The sequence below is a fragment of the Rhinopithecus roxellana genome, chromosome 21, assembly GCF_007565055.1.
Source record: "Rhinopithecus roxellana isolate Shanxi Qingling chromosome 21, ASM756505v1, whole genome shotgun sequence".
NCBI lineage: Eukaryota > Metazoa > Chordata > Mammalia > Primates > Cercopithecidae > Rhinopithecus > Rhinopithecus roxellana.
This window is the reverse complement of record NC_044569.1, coordinates 5061968-5084244: the sequence shown is the minus strand read 5'-3', so window position 1 is coordinate 5084244 and position 22277 is coordinate 5061968. Positions and strand designations below refer to the sequence as shown.

General features: G+C 43.4%; 2 protein-coding genes across 2 annotated transcripts in view; one reads left to right on the top strand and one right to left on the bottom strand.

Moving 5' to 3' along the window:
* ANKRD62 (ankyrin repeat domain 62) overlaps positions 1–22277 on the bottom strand; it is a 301061-nt gene that overhangs the window by 32278 nt on the left and 246506 nt on the right. The gene's annotated exons all lie outside the window — the stretch shown is intronic.
* The window catches only part of LOC115895537 (piezo-type mechanosensitive ion channel component 2), a 40737-nt gene that overhangs the window by 2898 nt on the left and 15562 nt on the right, over positions 1–22277 (top strand). The window contains exons 2-9 of the mRNA XM_030926210.1: positions 6594–7004; positions 7686–7944; positions 10088–10270; positions 14218–14470; positions 15479–15611; positions 16822–16969; positions 17073–17287; positions 22050–22208. Of these exons, the coding sequence (XP_030782070.1) occupies positions 6594–7004; positions 7686–7944; positions 10088–10270; positions 14218–14470; positions 15479–15611; positions 16822–16969; positions 17073–17287; positions 22050–22208 (1761 nt within the window). The remainder of the gene's footprint in view (positions 1–6593; positions 7005–7685; positions 7945–10087; positions 10271–14217; positions 14471–15478; positions 15612–16821; positions 16970–17072; positions 17288–22049; positions 22209–22277) is intronic.

Below are 22277 nucleotides of genomic sequence, written 5' to 3'. Positions count from 1 at the left end.
TTGATTTGTTCATTTATTTTCGCGTAACATTCACACACATCCCACTGCTCTCAGCTTTGGACTGTACTGCTCTGTATATATCCAATATGGACTGGATCTGATCCAAACTATGTCTTTATTACTTTTAAATTCTAAAATAAAAGGTTCAGACAGCTCTAGGGAACTTAACCGAAAGTCATGATCATATTCAACTGGGATCGTTCCCTCCCACACAGTGAAGAATACGATCATATACATGCGCAGCATTGACTTTGAATACTGCACCTTTGCATCTTTCTTCAAGAAAATATGCTGCCCCATCATGTGATTTGTAAAATTTTTCAAATGCCTTTTTTTAACCTCCCTTCTAGGTTCATTTTGTAATACACAGAGATTTTTTTGTTACCTGAATCTCCAAATGTGGGAAGTGAAATGGGTAATGAATAGAATAGCCTTTCTTCATTAATTTGTGATGACTCTAACAGTAATTGGTGACATTTTTTAATGAACCTCTTTTGAAATTTCATGAAGTAGTCTCCCACAGGGAGACAAAGATAAAATTTTTTTTCACACCATCTCAAGGATTTTATAGACCTCCTAAGTATCACACGTGAGCCTGGTTTGAAAACAGATGCTCTAGAACCAAATTGAATCAGTGGCCTCAGAGAATATTTGAAGGTGAATTGAAAATAAATTTTTCGGCCGGGCGCGGTAGTTCAAGCCTGTAATCCCAGCACTTTGGGAGGCCGAGACGGGTGGATCACGAGGTCAGGAGATCGAAACCATCCTGGCTAATATGGTGAAACCCCGTCTCTACTAAAAAATACAAAAAACTAGCCGGGCGAGGTGGCAGGCGCCTGTAGTCCCAGCTACTTGGGAGGCTGAGGCAGGAGAATGGCGTAAACCCGGGAGGCGGAGCTTGCAGTGAGCTGAGATCCAGCCACTGCACTCCAGCCTGGGCGACAGAGCGAGACTCCGTCTCAAAAAAAAAAAAAAGAAAAGAAATTTTTCATAAAGTAAACATAGGTGAATCCCATCTTTATGACATTTAACTGCGTAACAATGGACAATATGTCCCATTAAGAAATTAAATATTATAAATCACAATTAAGCAGAAAAAACAATTGGTTAAAATAAAATCAAGTAACTGCCTTTAAATCTGACCTAAGATTGCAAATAGGAAACCACAATCTTGATAAAAAATTGTGAGTTAGGAGATATTTAAATCCATCAATTGCTTTTTGACAAAGACTGTCAGAATATCCTCTCCCCAATTTTAAAATGGTCAGTCAGTAAATACAATAACTAGTAGGAAACCAGCACCTTTAGCATTAGGCTTTAATGTATTTGTATTTTGTTTCTCAGCCTAAAGAAAGGGGAGACAGAATAGGGCCGATCTTGTTGCCGGTAAAGGAGTTACTGCAGCTGCCCTTTTCTGCAGTGAGCCATGTTTCTAGGCTTTAGACTTTCAGATTTCCAAATAATCATTTGTCTACACTGTAGTCTCCAGGAAGCCATGCTGATTGCTGGAAAGGTAGTAACCCTCCCTAGAGGAGGTTCTGCGGGGGCAGTCACTGGGAAGGGTCTGGTGGCCAGGAGGCTGCCACTCCCCAGTGAGGTTACGCTCACCCGGTGTGGCCAGCGCCCTTCATGGCCCCTGCTGCGAGGCCAGTGGCATGGATTTTACCTTCAAGCAGACAGTAGACGGAGTCTGGGTGGGATCCTAACAGGTGGATTTGTAGTCCCTTTGACTTAGAGAAGAGTCACGTTTTCTTTCAAATCCAGATGTAAAATGGCAAACATTTTTTAATGGTTGCTTTATATAATCAGATAACATCTACCTTCCTAGAAACTATATTAGCTTAAATTGCTACAGAAAACATTAGTTAACGTTCTGAGGGGCATTCCCAGGTAGGAGGCGGTTAATATTTTAAATATGTCCTCTGAGGGGTTGCCATGTGTTCCTGGGGTGCTCGCAGTGGGGGCCCATCAGGCAGGTGATGGCAGCCATCCCCTTGGGCCTGCTGTCTGGGCCTATTTTTATACATTTCCTCCCCTTCCTATTCACTTTTAAACTGTCCTGGATTGGGTGACGTATTAGTTGTCCTACAGGGAACCCACCTGTGTGGGATTTTGTAGGTTCTGAGAACTCCATCCAAGAGTTAACAAGATAAACAGGGCTTTTGAATTAGAACCATCAGTTCCCATGAGGAAAACCTGAGCAAAGCTGCAGGCGACTACACAGGCTATGGGGTTACATCTCTGTAAATATTAAATGAAATACCGAAGTGCAAAGTCCCCTCATGCAGAAACATAAAATTAGGGCCCCAGAAAGGGCACTGATTCGTCTAAAACCCAACAGCCAGTTAATGTCAGCATCCTCATCCTCGCTGTGTTCATCCAATGCTGTTCTATTTGTCTTGTCATTGTCTCCTTATTTTGTCCAGGACATGGTGACATGGTGACATCTAAAGGAGCTGGGGCAAAACAAAACAAAGCAAAACCAGCCTCCATGCCCTTATTAGAGAGTATTTTTGTTGCTCACAGGCTTATCGCCCTCACTGCCTGCCCCTGTCTTGGCCACGTAGCTGTGACATGCACAGCCCCATGGCCAGCCCCACTGGAGCAGTTATGGCTTGTGCTCCAGCATATGGGACCTGAAAAACTCTTTTAACAGGTTTCGTGAGTGAATAACTCAAATTCGCTCCTCCCAGGCTTGCAGTGGTCACTGCATCCTGAACAGCTTCCATCCTGCCTCAGGATCCTTGACTGACAGTATATGGCTGTGCAGGCCAGGCACCTACCACTCTCCTAGTGAGTTCACTTGATGACAGTATTCAGCCTACCACATTCAGCCTGGAAATCAGGAATCCTGTATCTCTAAGGGTCTGTTTCTGTTCCCTGGGTCAGCCAGCCCATGAGCACTCAAGTTGGAAGATAAGTATTCCAGTTGCTTTCTCTAGAGGATCTTTGGGCTCTCTGTCCCTCTTTGGGGTTGAACCATGTGTGGGAACTGAAACGATGCCTGTGTCACACCTCTGTGTCCTTCCTCTCGTGAGCATCCTCACCCAGCAGCATCCTAGGCCTGGATCTGCCATCCTCCCTCACCAGTCACTGCTCCATTGGGTACCAGGAGATGAGGATTTTAGGCAGTGGGTTCTCTCCATCATGGCATCCACCAAGCCCTAAAACATGATCCAGAAGAAAAATTAGGCAAAATGAAAAGTTAACAGACAAAATGACCCTGCCATTGCTCAGGTTCCTTTGTGCTTTCCTTTACAGCCTTTTATTTTATTTCTGATGTTGGTTTATATCCGCTGCATATTAAACCAGCATCCCAACTACATGCAGAGCATCTCATTTGGCTTAACTGAATATCACTCCAAAAATGGGGTGCAAAATTCAGTTTGTTGTCATTCCTGAGTTTCCCCTCTCTAATTTTGAAGATTGTGTTTTAGAAAGAAAAAAAAAGATTGAAATATTTTATATAAATTCTATATGAGCAGTTATTTCTTTTTAAGCAAATTGGTTAATAAATGCTCAACTCAGGACTGCAAGCTCCAAATAAAGCATATTTTCTTTCATTTAAAAAAGCCCTCTGTTATGAAGTTATAATTACATACATTACACTTTGTGAGAAAAATATTGGGACGCATCATTTTTCTATTTCTTAGTCCCACCCAGAGAGTGCCATTTTGTAATGTGTCACTAGCCAATATGTTTTTTAAAATCCAGTACTCGTGTGTTTCCAGGTCGTGCACACAGGTCCTTCCCCGTGCCCGAGCCCCGCTGCGGTGGCCTTCCTTGTCGGTGGTGTTGGTGTCATGTGTGGTTTGCTGCATGGCAGTGTGTTGGTCATTCGATCCGTGTGTAACCCGATGTGTACAACTTGGTGTTTTAACACTGTGTTTCTGTAACTGTTTGCGCTGCTAGCTGCTACACTGAAGCAACCATGCTGTTCTCAAGGCAGTCCACCCTTGATGATTTAGATGGACAAGAAATTCCTAAAACAAGTGAGCGTGCTCGGCCTAGGCTCCGTAAAATGCTCAGCATGGATATGTCCTCCTCATCAGCTGACAGTGGCAGTTTAGCATCAAGGTGCTTAACTTGTGCATGCTTTGTTCTGTCATTTTAATCACCTCTTCCCCCTTTATGTCATTGCAAATATAAGTTCTTGTGACGTATATTTTTATTTCATTTTTATTTTAAGAATCTGCATGACTAACAGAAGCATAACCACTGCCCTCTCTGAGATGTAATTGTTCTCAGGACAGCATTATATTAAACTAACCGCTCTTTAGTTTTTGTCTGTTAGGAGTTTCTTTAAAAATCCTTATCACAAACATTCTCCTCCATGTTTTCAGTATTTCACACTTTCCATTTTCGGAGACATACGCATGTTTCCTCCATAATTTAGAGCTTCTGTGGGCACTACTCAAAGGGGGAACTCTGTTTGCAAAGGTAGAAAACTTCTCATCATTTGATCAAAAGATGCATGCAGTAGGGAAAAAACTAAAAATCTGTCATAGGTAGTCATTTTCACTGAATATTGAATAAGTCTGCATGTTATTTGCCTAATTGACATAAAAGTCAGAATATAGTTTACCATTGGTTTTTAAAAAGAATATTATGCAGCAGAGTGCATCACCTTTGTAGCCTATAACTTTTATTTTGGGGAAAAAAATAACTGTGGCTTAAGTTCTCTGAAATCCTACCCTAAAACAGTATTCATTTAGAAATAAAATTATTGGCATACAACCCGAAAACTCTTTTTGAATTGCCTTAGGATGGTCGGGGGAGACACTGAACTCAGCAGCTACACTGTGCTTCTCCTAACATGAAAACAGCCCAATCCAAAACAAGTTACATTTTGACTGCTCACGGTGGCAAGTCAGAGGGCATCTTCTTTTCTCTGGCAGCTGTGTATCTCCGTGCAGCCCTGCAGTATGCTGGCACTGGCATTGATGGGAATGCCTTGGCCATTTGACAGAGTCCTCTGGCGGGCATGTGCCTGCCATGCCAGCCCATTTTCTTGACCTCTGAAGGTACTCTCCGCCCCTTGGTGCCACAGGAGATCCAAACCACAGCGAGCATGATTAGGATTGATGACAGTCTTAATAGCCGTGAGACCTGGTGTGGGGTTGGCTCCAGTAGTCTGGAAGTTCCCTGGGCAATGGGTCAATGGCATGGCCTTCCTAGGAGGTGTATCTAATTGAGGTAAGTCTTAGCAAAAATCGGGTTTGGCCTGGCATTTCAGCAGCCCCTCCATGATGTGCGCACTCAGGGACACAGCCCTGGGGATTCTGAACACCTGAGCAGGCATCAAAAGCTCAGGCCCGTCTGGTTCTTCAGTCACAGGATGCCGTGAACGGCTGTGTCAAGGTTCATCCATTCATTCACTCATCTATATGTCCATACTGGTGTCTGTGACAAGAAACATGGGTACAGTCTATGCATGTGAGAATCTCAGTGTTTATGGAACCCAGGTGGTCACACATACCATTCAGATAAGAGTACATATTTCAGAGTCTAACACATCCTCCCACATCCAAGGCAGATTCCCAGTCTCCAGGTGGATTTTGCCCCTCTCCCCTCCATGGCTGGATGTGTCTGAGGCAGAGCAAGCCATGAATGTCACTGGCTGCCCTCTTGTCAGTGGCCAACCTTGTCTGCACGGACCTGACAGGGAAAGTTAAAAGAATATAGGAACAAAAGAAGGAGACAAAGGATACGAGAAAAAAGAAGAGAACGCCAAAGGCAGGAAGTGAGGATGAGAGTAGAGAAACTTCTGGAAAAGGAGCACTCAAAGAGGAACTGGTAGGGGAAAATAAGTGAAGTTGTCGGGAGGAAAGAACAGAAGCGCACCCTGGGGTAGAGTGGGCAGCTGGAAGGGAGAAGCGTCGAGGAGAGCTTGCGTGGGGAGAGAGTGGCTGGAGTCCCGTGCGGAAGGGGAAGCCCTGGGCACAGTGCAGGGAGCTGGGACGAGGGTGGCGATTCCACAGACGGGATGCACAGAAATGCAAAAAAGGCAAAGGATGGAAAAGCAGGAAGAATAAACATGAAAGAAGGCTGGCATGTTTTATCAAGCACACAGCTGTCCAGGGTAGCCAATATGTAATCATTCCCATTCCCCTCTTATGGTCTGGGTGGGTCTGTTGTGCAGGATGCAGGGTAGAATAGCTATTTGCTAAGACTTAGCTCTTGGTCAAAGCCTTCAGAGCTTCTCCCCTCCAGGGATGCCCCCCCATGGAAGCAGACAGAGCAGTGGGTAAACTGTACTTTGTTGATATGGAAACAGACTCTGGAACCCGAGGCTGGTAATCCAGATACTCCACACTTGTTACGGGGGCGGGTTCTGCTCTTTGAGAGCCATGTGACTGGCTCTGGTTCTAAACTGTGTGTGTGCACTGTCAACATTTGCATTGGAGAGGCTGCTGTTTGCAGTGTCTGCAGAACAGGAGTGATTATCCCAAAAGAACAAAGCAGATGGAATGCAGGGGGAAAAACTGGGGCATTTCCTTAGGAGTTCTGATGAGGTCTCTCAGGAATGGGAAAGAGCCCCAGGAGTATGGATCCTAAGACAGGGGCTCTGTGCCCACCCTTTCTCCCAACAGCGAGCCCACGCAGTGCACCATGCTGTACTCACGCCAGGGGACCACTGAGACCATTGAGGAGGTGGAGGCTGAGCAGGAGGAGGAGGCAGGGAGCACGGTGCCTGAGCCCAGGGAGGCCAAGGAGTACGAGGCCGCCGGGTACGATGTGGGAGCCATGGGTGCTGAAGAGGCCAGCCTCACCCCAGAGGAAGAGCTGACACAGTTCTCCACCTTGGATGGGGACGTGGAGGCCCCACCCTCCTACAGCAAGGCTGTGAGCTTCGAGCATCTGTCCTTCGGCTCGCAGGACGACTCTGCAGGCAAGAACCACATGGCAGTCAGCCCGGACGACAGCCGCACCGACAAGCTGGGGTCCAGCATCTTACCTCCCTTGACGCACGAGCTGACGGCCAGCGAGCTGCTGCTGAACAAGTAAGGGTCCAGCGAGCAGGTCAGACACGTATCCCGAATCGCCACTTAAATATACGCCCTTATTCTGTATACAGAAAAATTCATATACAGAAAAAAAGTTCACCTAGACACTGAGAGGAGACAGACAGTTCCAAGACTCCTTGCATTGCAAGTACAAAGCAAACTCCATGACTGGTTCTAGAACCAGCAAAACCCAGAGCCTTGTGTGGACATTTCTTTCTATCATAAAGTCTGATATTAGGTTGTCTCTGAAGGAAAAACGGGGACATAGGAAGTGGGGGACACAGCAGGGAGGATGGTGCTAAATGAAAATCAGTAATTTGGAGAAATTAAAGACAGGAATGGCCGGGCATGGTGGCTCACGCCTGTAATCCCAGCACTTTGGGAGGCTGAGGCGGGTGGATCACCTGAGGTTAGGAGTTCAAGACCAGCCTGGCCAACATAGCGAAACCCCCCTCTCTACTAAAAATAAAAATAAAAAAAAAATTAGCTGTGCGTGGTGGTGGGCACCTGTAATCCCAGGTACTCAGAAGGCTGAAGCAGGAGAATTGCTTGAGCCTGGGAGGCAGAGGTTGCCATGAGCCAAGATCGTGCCATTGCACACCAGCCTGGGCAACAAGAGCAAAACTCCGTCTCAAAAAAAAAAAGATAGACATATTTTCATGTGGTTTACTTTAACAGGATGTTTCACGATGATGAGCTTGAAGAGTCAGAAAAATTCTACGTGGGGCAGCCCCGATTTCTGCTGCTCTTCTATGCCATGTATAATACCCTGGTGGCCCGCTCGGAGATGGTGTGCTACTTCGTGATCATCCTCAACCACATGGTCTCTGCCTCCATGATCACGCTCCTGCTTCCCATCCTCATCTTCCTCTGGGCCATGCTGTCCGTCCCCAGGCCCAGCCGCCGATTCTGGATGATGGCCATTGTCTATACCGAGGTAGGCCTGGACGCAGACCCCTGTGGATGGCTTCAGGCGGCTATGCAAGGTCAAGCGTACCTTGTGTCCCTGTGCCCTCTCTCGAGGTGGGCCTACCCTGATCCCAGTTTCACATGGAACATGGGGTTCCATAGACATTCTTAGATACACAAATCGTCAGCAGCAACAGTTACATAGCACTCACAATTCTAAAAATCTTTTCACACTTCACACCTCACATACGGTGCATACTGGCATCATTCCCATTTAACAGATAAGGACACAGTATCAATGAGATTAAATGGCCAAAGTTGCCCAACTGGTGAGGGGTGGGGACACTTTTGAAGCCCGGTTACCTGGCCTACAATATTAACCACTGAGATGCTAACGGGCTTCTGCAGAGTCGAGCACAAGGCCTGGCATCACTGGGGTTCAATGAATGGACCCTGTGTTAAATGATACCATCTGGCACTTTGCACATAGTTTGAATATATCATACATACTTTTCATTTTTAAACGCAAAAGCAAATATCCATACGTCGCAACACAAAATTGTACAAGCACCCACTTAGCATCTGAAGGGTGGACGCCAGCCCGTTTTCATCCCATGTGGGGTATGAGGAGCCTTCTGCTCACTCTTATGTTCCTGCTTTCTGTCCTGACCTGTTCAACATAGACAGGATCACGAATGCCCACGAAAACCGTACAGGGACTTAAACAACAAAAAAGCTCGATATTCTTGGTGCCTGGACGACCATGGTGCTTTGTATTCTCAGGTTTGCGAAGAGACGGATTTTCTTCCCTGACTTGTAAGGAAAAGTTTTCACTTTCAATAGTGCTGTAATTACTTCTTCAATGACAGTGCTCATGCTGGATGCACACCCAAGGCCTAGAAGTTTTGTAGGTTATAAGTAATTCAGTAGCAAAATTAAAACAAAGCTATACAGTAAAGCATCTCAAAAGTATTTGGTTTAAAGTATTGATAGCATGCATCTTATTTCCATAAGGAAAATAAAGGGTAACATTACTTCAGGATGTAAATGACTGCCTGTTTAGAGAATGGGTGCCAGTCTATAACAATGTGAGCACATTTATCAGATTCCCTTTCTTACCTAGGGCTGAAGTAAAAGGAAGTGCCAAGAATGTGGAAAAGTGAACAAGAGATTCTTGTATAGCTTTTACCTTAAAAATAAAATATTTCTGGCTATAGCCCCAGCACTTCAAGAGGCCAAGGCAGGAGGATACTTGAGGCCAGGAGTTCAAGACAAGCCTGGGCAACATAGCAAGACCCCATTTCTACAAAAAAATTAAAAACATTAGGCAGGCATGGTGTACAAACACCTGTAGTCCAAGCTACTTGGGAGGCAGAGGTGGGAGGATTGCACCCAGGAGTTTGACGTTGCAGTGAGGTATGATTGTGCCACTGCACTCCACCATGAGCAACAGATTGAGACCTCATCTCTAAAAAAAAATAAAATATTTCTATATAAGTTAAGTTGAGGCTCTCCCTTTTCTTGTCACATTGCACTGAGGACTGAAGTAAGTGGGAATTCTTGATGTTGCTTTGCTCTATAATACAAACCACATGTCAGAAACCAAGAACCCTGCTACACACCAGAATACAAAGATGAATAGAAAGCAAATATGCATTTCTGTTTTTTAGTGGCTCCCAGACTAACGTGGCACACAGATATGATGGAGGAAAGTGAAAACTGCATACATCATAACCACGTGATAGGCATCTATAGATTGCAAATTAAAGAAGTACAGAAACTAGAAAGATACGAGTATGTTCTGTTCAGGTTTCCCTAAGTAACATATTTAATAGCTGTGTAATTACATCAATATCTAATTAAATCAGTGTAAATGCCAACACCTCAAAAGAAGAGGAAATGACCAATCAAAGCAGGGGCCTGAGGCGTCCGACTGGCCTTGCTAGACCTACAGTGGAAGACACTGTGATAGTCAGGCCCTGCTTCTGTTGTGAAGTCAAGAGTCCGCGAGAATGATACTTTACTATTCCACGTAATTATGTGGTTTCCTACCATCAAAACTGTGAAATGCGGGTCTCTTTCTTAACTGTCGCATTGCCCTTTCCCATATACAGGTATATCTATTCCTAAAAGAAGGAGTAATTTTCTACATTTCTGTCATCTGTGTGTAGGTGGCAATTGTAGTCAAATATTTCTTCCAATTTGGGTTCTTTCCCTGGAATAAGAATGCGGAGGTGAACAAAGATAAACCGTACCACCCCCCAAACATCATAGGAGTGGAGAAGAAGGAAGGTTATGTCCTTTATGACCTCATCCAGCTCCTGGCTCTGTTCTTTCATCGATCAATTTTGAAGGTACTGCATGTTAATAATTAATCAGTTCAAGTAGGGCCGTTGCAGTCCCCGTAATCGTCCTAGGTGACCTGGACATCAGGATTGGTGATGGGGTTGAGGGGTCGGTGGTTGGCATCTACTCATATGTTTTTGTTTGTTTGTTTGTTTGTTTTTTAAAAGAGAAAAGAAAAAAGTTACATTCATTTGGTGGACATTTTTTCCAACGTTTATGGTACTCAATAACGGAACTTACAATAAATCTGGGAGAATATTTCCCCGTGTTTCCAACCTGGGTTAAATGCATAATCATGAATCCACTTTGTGGAACATTGCTTGAATGATGTGCAGTATTCTAAGGCCAGATACACTAAATTCTGCCTCCAGTTTAAGCCAGAGCATCGGAGAGCCACAATGTGCGTGGATCATATTGTCTCATCTCCATCCCAGCTTCGGCCTTCCTTCTTCTAGCAGAATTGCTTTCACTGGGTGGTTTCTTGTCATGAAACCATTAGCTGTTGGTGGGAGACCACATATTAACTTGCCCAGTGGAACCCAGAGCTGTGCTTTCTCCTGCTTATTGTGGAGGAGGCCACTCATGATCCTGCTGGACGAGGGCCTTTATACAGCATGGCCCTTCCTCAGCCTCAGGGACTCCTGTTCTTCTGAGCAACTTCATGTGTTTTTCCTTCTCACATGCTGTGAACTATAAACTAAACCTGTAAATATGCCACTTAATTCTAATAAATAGAAATTGTTGCATAGCATACATTTTATGTATGAATGTACCTCTTGTTACAACCTTACTTTCCTTCTCTCGCCTTAACCTTGTGTCTTAGATAAAATATTGTAAATTCCTTTTATCCGGGAGTATCTTTCTTAGTCCCTAGAATCCTTTTTAGAACAAGGCTTGGCATAAGTTAATACATACACATACATATACATATATGCACACATAGATCTGTAATGGTGTATTTCACTTCTTCTGCACATACATATACATACATGCACACATAGATATGGAACGGTGTATTTCACTTCTTCTGCACATACATATACATACATGCACACATAGATATGGAACGGTGTATTTCACTTCTACACATACATATACATACATGCACACATAGATATGGAACGGTGTATTTCACTTCTTCTGCACATACATATACATACATGCACACATAGATATGGAATGGTGTATTTCACTTCTTCTGCACATACATATACATACATGCACACATAGATATGGAACGGTGTATTTAACTTCTTCTACACATACGTATACATACATGCGCACATAGATATGGAACGGTGTATTTCACTTCTTCTACACATACGTATACATACATGCGCACATAGATATGGAACGGTGTATTTCACTTCTTCTGCACATACATATACATACATGCGCACATAGATATGGAACGGTGTATTTCACTTCTTCTGCACATACATATACATACATGCACACACAGATATGGAACGGTGTATTTCACTTCTGCACATACATATACATACATGCACACATAGATATGGAACGGTGTGTTTCACTTCTTCTGCACATACATATACATACATGCACACATAGATATGGAACGGTGTATTTCACTTTTTCTACATATACATATATATACATGCACACATAGATATGGAACGGTGTATTTCACTTCTTCTGCACATACATATACATACATGCACACATAGATATGGAATGGTGTATTTCACTTCTACACATACATATACATACATGCACACATAGATATGGAACGGTGTATTTCACTTCTACACATACATATACATACATGCACACATAGATATGGAATGGTGTATTTCACTTCTTCTGCCCTAGCTCAGTGAACTGTTTCAAACTCGGTTTCATCTGAGTGTACTCTGGTCAACCTCCTCACTCTAGCTTCCATCACTTTGCAAAGTACCCAAGACCTCAGTTTGGAGGGAGCCTTCGCTGGGTCGTTGGGTTGTGGCAGGTTTTTTAAAGCTATGTATCTAAGGAAACCAGTTAGCCACCGTTCTTTTCATGGATATGTTAATTACTTGAATTTATTTAGTATACTGATTTTTATTATGAACATATGAATAAATGTATTAACCTTGTTTTTTCAGTCTTAGAAATTCATTTTTTAAATTTCGGTATTTAATACTTGATGGTATAATTTTGACCACTTCAGAATTCTCTTGCAACCTTTGCATTCTTTTGTATCATTTAAAATTATTGTAACTCTTTAGGCACTTTTACTATCTTTTCATCAATGTTCAAATGGCTTAACTGCTGCAATTTTATATTTAAAACATATAAAATCTTAGTGTTTCTTGTTGGTATTCTTACTCTTTTTCTGAAAATTTCAAATATATGAATGTATATGAGATTTGAGGTAATGGCATTATGTTAAAATTTTAATTAAAGATATAAAAATACTTTTTAGAATGATAGATCTTTTCTTAAGAAGACAAGGTACCCCATAGTTTTTGAAAAAATAAATCTTTCATATAATGTTGCCATGAAAACCAAACAATTAAAACTGAAGAAATTTCAAAAGTGCTTGAAACCATCCTATTTAATACAAATTGCTGTATATTTGATAAATAATTAGAAGAATTGGCAAACAAGTAAATATACTACAAGAAAGTCGTGAAATAATCTAAATATATGAATGTTGGCCAAAGAGGAAACAACTCTTAAAATAATTGGAAAGAAATCCATATAAACTGAAAAATCCCATTATGAAAAGCTAAAATGTTTGTTAGGTTTATAAGAATATTCACTGAATATGTTTAAGAATAACACATTTACAAATAAATATTTAAGAATCATCTGTCAGGCCGGGCATGGTGGCTCACACCTGTAATCCCAGCACTTTGGGAGGCCGAGACTGGCGGATCACGAGGTCAGGAGATCGAGACCATCCTGGCTAACATGGTGAAAACCCATCTCTACTAAAAAAACACAAAAAATTAGCCAGGTGAGGTGGCGGGCACCTGTAGTTCCAGCTACTTGGGAGGCTGAGGTGGGAGAATGGCGTGAACCCGGGAGGTGGATCTTGCAGTGAGCTGAGAACACGCCACTGCACTACAGCCTGGGCAACAGAGCAAGACTCCGTCTAAAAAAACAAAAAGAAAGAATCATCTGTCAATTGAGTGAATGGTGCATTGATCATTCTCTGAGTTGGTTTTGACCGACTGATTTCTGACAAATTGGCCTGGAGCTCTTGTCCTCCACGTAGTTCTTGAGTCAGAGAGGGGACTAGGCAATGTCTTGGGGAGCAAATGCGTGGCCAGACAGAGTTCAGGGGAGTGCTCCTACCGACAGCAGCAAGGTCATCAGGGTGACTTTCCGTCCAATAAGTCAAGTCACTGTAATTTCATCCTAAGTCCATCTGCCAAAAGCTATGTCTCCATCTTAATTATCAGCTAAAATCTTACTGTCTACACCCACACATCTCTTCCCTACTGGGACCCTCATAAAGCTCTAGACAAGCTTTCTTTTCTTGTATATTAGTCCATTTTCATGCTACTGATAAAGACATACCTGAGACTGGGCAATTTACAAAAGAAAGAGGTAATGGACTTACAGTTCCATGTGGCTGGGGAGGCCTCACAATCATGGCGGAAGGCAAGGAGGAGCAAGTCATATCTTACTTGGATTGTGGCAGGCAAAGAGAGGGAGCTTGTGTGGGGAAACTCCCCTTTTTGTAACCATCAGATCTCGTGAGACTTATTCACTCCTGTGAGAACAGCACGCGAAAGACCTGCCCCCATAATTCAATGACCTCCCACCGGGTCTCTCCCACCACACCTGGGAATTCAAGGTGAGATCTGGGGGCACAGCCAAACCCTATCACCTTTTCTTCTAATCTTGAAGGACAGTTTGTTGAGTGAGATTTTGTAAGACAGAATACCAAGGGTTCCACCTGAAATAGTAGCCTCATTTGTCCCTGTCCCTGCTTTCTCAGTGCCACGGCTTATGGGATGAAGACGACATGATGGAAAGTGGCATGGACAAGGAGGAATCAGATGATGAGCTCTCCCTCGGTCATGGCAGGAGGGACTCCTCGGATTCTCTCAAGTCCATCAACCTGGCCGCGTCCGTGGAGTCAGTGCATGTGACCTTCCCGGAGCAGCAGACAGCTGTCCGGAGGAAGCGCTCCAGCAGCAACTCTGAGCCATCCCAGAGATCCAGCTTTTCTTCAAACAGATCCCAGAGAGGTATCTGTCAACACAATATATCTAGGCCGCAGTTAGCCCCCAGGTGTCCTTGTTTTTCTCGTGCCTGTGGGTCTGGGGCAAGGGAGTGTATTGGGTGCTATCAAGAGACAGACATTGTTATGTGAGAAGAAAAGGGCTTTGAAATCAGAGAAACCAGAGTTCAAATCCCGCCTCAGCTGTGTCACCCCATTACCCCAAACAGCTTATTGTATCTCAGGACAAGGGTTTCAGATAATTGTGAAAAATGGCCGGCACACTGCCTTGTACCTAATAAACGCCAGGCTCATGATAATTTTTGTTACATGCGAAAAATTTGCAGGGCATATCCAGAGTGCTGTCAATCACAATGTATTTTTTAAACATATTTAGATGTAATTGATGAGAACTTTTAGCCAAACTATGGTTATTTCCTAGTCTAATAATTAATTTTTTCCTAAACAACGAGTATGATCAGAAAGTAGATACGCCTCACAGCTGCCCCCTTGGAATCACTAGACTTTTGTATCTATGGGGCTCCTGTCTGAAGCTTTTGTATTTACGGGGCTCCTGTCTGAAGCTTTCCATGCAGTGGTGTATAGTCATCTTCAGAACCTGATTTTGAGGCAGATACTGGCAGATTATGTCATATTCATTTTATAATTAGAGAAACTAGGATAGGAAAACAGACATGGGGCATCCTGTCTGGAGCACCCGCATCCTAGTGCCCTAGTTAGCACAATAAAAACTATTCTTCCAGTGTATTTCCTTCTGAAACAAAGATTGCATAACAATCCAGGAGAGAGCCACCATGGGGTGTGAAACCCCCCAGGCCTACGGTGGGAGCAGAGTTGAGAGGACCGATCCCAAAGGGCTCAGTAATCGTTCACAAATGCATCCGTGCATACTCGTCCTCCCAAACAGTCCCGAGCCATCCCTCTACCGTGTGGGCTCTCAGGGCTGCTTCTGGCATATCTAGGCGAACAGACCCCAGGCTTCACCATCCATCTTGTGATCTCTTTTTATTTCTAGGCAGCACAAGCACCCGAAACAGCAGTCAAAAAGGAAGCAGCGTTTTGAGTATTAAGCAAAAAAGCAAAAGGGAACTTTATATGGAAAAGCTTCAAGAACATTTAATCAAAGCAAAGGCCTTCACCATAAAGAAGTGAGTCCATGAGAACATTTGGCATGTGAGCTTCATTTTACGGTTTGGGGCTTTATTATTTCCTATAAACCAGGGGCAAAGAGCAGAGAAGGAACTTCTTGTGTCACAAATGTTACCTGTGTAAGGCAGAATGAAATTACCCCTTTTTGTCTTGTCTTTAAAAATCATTTCTCCGTAGGCGTGATTCATTTTATATCCATTGCATTTATGCACATGCCTTTTCTATTCAAACAGAGAAACTGGGTCATTTCAAGGGCTCATGGATTGTGCTCTTAGGCATTATCATGGGGAAGTCCAGCCGGACTGAGAGGACTACAGTGTCAATGCTGGAAGGGCCTTAGAGCTGCACTTTTACCCTGAGAAGGGGACAGAAGTGCATGGTGGGGAAATGCTTTGTCCGTGGTCATACACCTGTTCCCCAGCAAACTACACAGGTCCCGCCACCTGCTGGGGATGGAAGTGGTGCATGGGACTGGGACTGCCAGCTGGGAGTGGAGCCCTGAACAGAGGCTCTGAGAGCAGGAGAGCCAGTGGCACCCGAACGTGGCATTGAACTGAAGGCAGGTCCCAGAGCAAAGATAGGGCAAAGGCTAGACAGAGGAGCAAGAGCCAGCAGGACACTGCACTGAGGCACAGAACAAGGCACAGATAAAAGGCCAGGGCAGTATGTGGGAGCCATGATGGACACAGGCCCTAAAACAGGAGGAGCAGGGACATCGCACATTCAGATGCACACGGACCAAGCACTCCAAGTGTGAGCACCCTCATGCATTCCCTCCTTTACTTCCCACCTTGGCCCTAGGCATCAGGTCTTCTTACCACTCCAGTTTTACGGATGAGAAAACTAAACACAGAGGTTGCATAGTATGCTCATGGTTCCTGCAGGTAGTGAGCAATTGAATCAGGCTACAAACCCAACACCTCGTTCCCAGGGCATCATACCATTCTATTATCCTTCAAGCAAGAGGAGAGGGTTGTGGTGCCATCAGCAGAGAGGGCTGCAGTACCTATCTTGGCAGTAAACGTGTATACGCTCTCCGTTAGAACAGGAGCCGTCCACAGCGGGACTATCCTGAGGCAGAGAGAGGAAGGTGGGACCTGACTGGAAAGGGGACTGTGGAAGAATGGCATGATGGCAATGTCTGGTCATTTCTGCCATCCTGCCCTTCCTGAAACAAGCGGGTTGGGGGTGGGGGTCTCCATTTGGCAGGACGCTGCAGATCTACGTGCCCATCAAACAGTTCTTTTACAACCTCATCCACCCGGACTATAGCGCCGTGACTGACGTGTATGTGCTCATGTTCCTGGCTGACACTGTGGACTTCATCATCATTGTCTTCGGCTTTTGGGCCTTTGGGGTAGGTTGGGGGAGAGGCCACAGCACCCACCCTGACCCACGGCGATGGCGCTCCTTCCCGTGAATGGCCTGTCTTGGGCATGGACTTGTTGTCTCTTCCCCAGAAACACTCAGCAGCTGCGGACATCACCTCTTCACTGTCGGAGGACCAGGTCCCAGGGCCGTTTTTGGTGATGGTCCTCATTCAGTTCGGAACCATGGTGGTGGACCGAGCCCTCTACCTCAGGAAGACTGTACTGGGAAAGGTCATCTTCCAGGTCATCCTTGTGTTCGGAATTCACTTCTGGATGTTCTTCATCTTACCCGGTGTGACAGAGAGGTAAGGTCTTCAGAAACCGCAGGCACCAGCCCACCTCCATGCAACTGTGTTTCCTGAGGTGACACTCACATGCATTGCACAGCAGAACTACTGGCCACAGGCAGAGCCTTGGCACAGCAGCACTACGGGTAGGAAAAGCTAAAGGTTTGGGTCAACAGTCAATGCAAATCCAAAGTGTGAACTGATTCCTCAAAACTATTTTAATTAGATTTTATCCACATTTTTAGAAATAAGGTTTCTATAAAGAAGAAAGGTGACAGCCTTTATGACCAGAGCAAACCTAGGGTCTTTGTGCTGTGTTTCTCCCTCCACCTTAGCAGAGGTGGAGGTAAAGTGGAGTGGGGTCTTGGGGGCATTTTTGAGAGGGAGAGAGGGCACGAGACTAAGTCATGCAAGAAATAGATGAACAAATAGAGGCTGCTTAATGGATAGAAGAAGAGATAGAGGGAGCGGGATGGGGAGCAGATGATAGAGTCTCCGCATAGGAGACTGGTGGGGGTTAACTGCAGCGGGGTTTGAAAGCACCTAGCAGAGTCTCAGCTCATGGTAAGAGAAGCAGGCGGACCCATCCTGCTGGACTCTGCTAATACAACTAGTGCTGCTGGTCAGGGCGGCCAGAAGCTGTCAGCAAAGGGCTGGTAAGATCCTTCAAAGTGGCCACTGTGCTCCCCTCACCTAGAACCCTAAGGAAAGGGTGTTAACCTACAGTTCCCCAGTGTGCCTGGCATCTCCAGGCTCTGCTCCCTTTGAGCCTTCTCCCCAGCCTCCAACCCAAAGTCTACTTCCCCCTTACGCTTGAGATCTCTGTTCAGATGACACCTCTCTATAGACTGTCTCCCACCCCACACCTCCAGCACCAAAACAGTGCTTATGATTGTTGGTGCTCATGCATGAACAAACGATCCAGTCAGGTCGGCAAAGAAAAACACAGTGGAGTTTTATAAATGGGAAGTGTCTGCTCTGTCAGGTTACGAAAGAAAAGGCTCCGCAGGTGAATGTGGCCCTGTCCATATGATGTAGTAGGAATAGGAATTTTTAATAAGCATATCTGAATTTATGTACACAAGCAAACTACAACTCTTTGTCGCTGGCCTGGGGAGCCACGTACCTAATCCAGTGAAGCTGCCATCATCTGCTGTGGCTCTGAAAGTCTCCTCTGGAACTGTGCTCCCAGATTATGACATGCTAGCTTTTTTTTTTTTTTTTTTAATTATTTATTTATTGTTTTAGGGACAAAATTTCACTCTGTCTCCCAGGCTAGAGGGCAGTGGCATGATCATAGCTCATTGCAACCTTGAACTCCTGGGCTCAAGCAATCCTCCCGCCTCAGCCTCCAGACCAGCTGGGGATACAGGTGCACGTCACCACTCCTATTTTTTATTTTCACTTTGTAGAGATGAGGTCTCACTATGTTACCCAGGCTGGTCTCAAAGGCCTGGCCTCAAGCAATCCTCCTGCCTGGGCCTCCCAAAGTGCTAGGATTACAGGCATGAGCCACTGTGCCCGGTCAATGATGTACTATTTTAAACATCCTCAAGTATCTCTGAAAAGTCTTCATGCTTAACAGTAAATTTGATCTTTTGATCATACCTCCGAGTCATTTGTAGCCAAGTCTTATGAATAACATTATCAAACAGGCAGGCTGATATCATTTGGGAAGTATGAATAGAAAGTAATGAAAAAAATGGATTTTACATATGTGGCTTATAAATAAACCAGTTCAAGTGTAATTTCTATTAAGAAAATCCAAATTGTTTCTAACGGTAGCCAGAGCCTAATGGGTGCTTTTGTCTGAGTATATAGGTTCTGACCTTTCGATTTCAGTATAAGAATTATTGATTTATAATAATAAATGGTGACAATGCAGATATTTTTAAAGGAAAGTAGAATTGGGATACTTTTTCCTGAATCTATAGTAGAAGTAAATAAATAAAGGATTGTTACCCAGAGGATACACAATAGCCCAATAAGTTCTCCATTCCACACCATATATTGGGAGATTAAATATAGGCCAGGCTATAATAATAATTCAGATGAAGGCCACTGCTTGTACAAATATTATAATTTTTTTCAGGAGAGTTTTGTGAATATTATTTGTTGGTATTTAAAATAGAATACATAAAATATATTTTTCAGTACAAATATTTAATTATATCTGCCCCTCTTAAATCAGAGAAATAAACCAAATTCAACACCTGAAGTATCTGAATGATGAACTTAAATACTTTTTCTGATGTTTAACAACATCATGTCGGCTTTCTTCACCAACCCTCACAGAAACTGTTAATTTCGGAGAAGAAAGACATCTTAAAACTCTTTCCAAGCCTATTATCTAGTTTTGCAGATTAGGATAGATACACCCCAGAAAGAAAAGTGATCTCCCTAAAGTCATTCAGCCAGTAAATGGTGATACTAGATCCTAATCCCAGGCCAGCAAAATAAGTAAAAATAAAAGACATCCAGATTGGGTTGGGCACGGTGACTCAAGCCTGTAATCCCAGCATTTGGGAGGCTGGGCCAGGAAGATCACAAGGTCAGGAGTTAGACCAAACCAGCCTGGCCAATATGGTGAAACCCCATCTCTACAAAAAAAAAAAAAAAAGAAAAAAAGCAGTATGTGGTGTTGTGCACCTATAGTCCCAGCTACCCAGCTACTCAGGAGGCTGAGGCAGGAAAATTGCTTGAACCCTGGAGGCAGAAGTTGCAGTGAGCTGAGATCGCGCCGCTGCACTCCAGCCTGGGCGACAGACTGAGACTCAGTCACACACACACACACACACACACACACACAATCCAGATTGGAAAGTGAGAGGTAAAACCATGCAGCAGATATGACAGTCTATACAGAAAATCCGGTGGAATGTACAATAAGACTGTGAGAAGTTATAAATGAACTTTGGAAGGTTGCGGATACAAAACAAACATACAAAATTCAATTGTATTTTTATATGCAAGCAATAAATGCTCAATAATTTGAATTTTTAAGAATATCATTTACAATACCACTGAAAATAAGAAAAACTATCATATTTAGCGATAAATATGATCCAACGTACAAGATTTTTACAATGAAAATATAAAAGGCATGGCTGAGAGAAATTAAAGAAGGCCTAAATAAATCAAGAAGACTTCAGTTCATGCATCAAAATACTTGTGAATTTCTCATGAATTTTGGGAGATGCAATTTCTCCCCAAATTGATCTATAGATTGACCGCAGTGCACATCAAAATTCCAGCAATATTTTTTGGTAGAATTTGGTAAGCTGATAAAAATTCCTATGGAATTGCAGAAGATCTCGAAGAACTGAAATAACTTTGAAAAAGAACAGTATTGGAGCACTTAACTCTTCCTGACCTCAAGCATTATTATAAAGCTGTAATGATCAAGCAGTAAGGTGTAGCCTCAAGATTCAGACGAACAGAACAGTGGAACAGAACAGAGTCCAGAAGTAGTTGACCCACAGTCCCAATTCAGCTGATGTAGGGAAGGTGCAAAAGCCATCCAGTGAAGATAGAACAGTCTTTTCAACAAATGCAAATGGTGCTGGAACCATTAGGTGTCTCCATGGGGATGTGGGCAAGAGAGAGAGAGAGAAAGAGAAGGAAAGAAGGAAGGAAGGGAGGGAGGGAAGGAGGGAGGGAGGGAGGAAGAAAGAAGGAAGGGAGGGAGGGAGGGAGAGAGGAAGGGAGGGAGGGGACAAATCCAAAATATGGCACAAAGAGAAATATGCTGCTTGTATCAAAACCTTCAAGTATAGATCTTAAGGCAGAGAAAATTATACCAAACTCTCACCAAGTCAAAAGTTTTCTTTTTATTTCCTTTTTAAAATGTGTACTGACCATGTTTAAGACATTTGGAGAATGCTGCATTTATCCAAAGTTTAAAGTGGTCCTATAGCTCATCATTCTTTGAAATTAATATTCTAAATTGTTTTTCTAGTGTGAAATTTAATTCTACTAATTTTTTTTCGAGCCTGTGCTAGCAGTCCTGAACTGTACAATACTATGTCTCCTCACTATTCACCTGGAGAAAAGACTACCATCTGTATTGTTGATGAAATCTTTAAAAATAAATAAAGGTTAGGTCATGGAGTTATAGATTTGCAGAACTAGGAAGAATTGTCAAATGAAGACACTGATGTCTTGAGAAATGATGGCTTGGAAAACAAACCCCATAACATACAGGCAGAACTGGAACCAAATCCAGGTGTTTCCAGAGTTTTTAATCCATTACCTATTTTTATAATGTGTAATAAAAAGACATTGAGAGTCCACCTATCAGAATTCTTTCTCCTACCTATTCTAAATGATAGATCCTCTCTCTCTCTGTCTATATATATATATATATATATGTGTGTGTGTGGGTGGGTGTTTATATATATGTTTAATATATCTCATATATAATGTATATAGATTTTTTCTTTCAGGAGCCTAATTTGGACTATAGTAGCTGCATCATCTACATAGTGAGAAAATTTTTATCAGTAAATTCGCTTAATAATTTATTTTAATTATGGCCTAAGCAACGGTATAAGACAGATTGAAGGCACCATTCACAGGAAATCACTTTAATTATCGAGTTTTTTAATCCCTCCTTTTGCCTTTGAAGTGATCCACTATGTGTAGACAGTTGATTAGAACTGAGTTTGAGCGATGAAGGGGAAATTCTGTCGGCCTGTTGTTGTTGTTTGAATTCAACACTGCCACCCTTTGGTTCAGAAGAGTATTTCATTTCTTCACTTTCTGTACTTTTACATTTTAGGAAATTCAGCCAGAACCTGGTTGCCCAGCTTTGGTACTTTGTGAAGTGCGTTTACTTCGGGTTGTCTGCTTACCAGATCCGTTGCGGCTACCCAACGCGAGTCCTGGGGAACTTCCTCACCAAGAGCTACAATTACGTCAACCTCTTCTTATTCCAAGGGTAGGGACGCTCTGCATTGTCACAGTCACTGATGGGGGAAGAATAGCCGTGGAAAGGCATTTTGTTTCC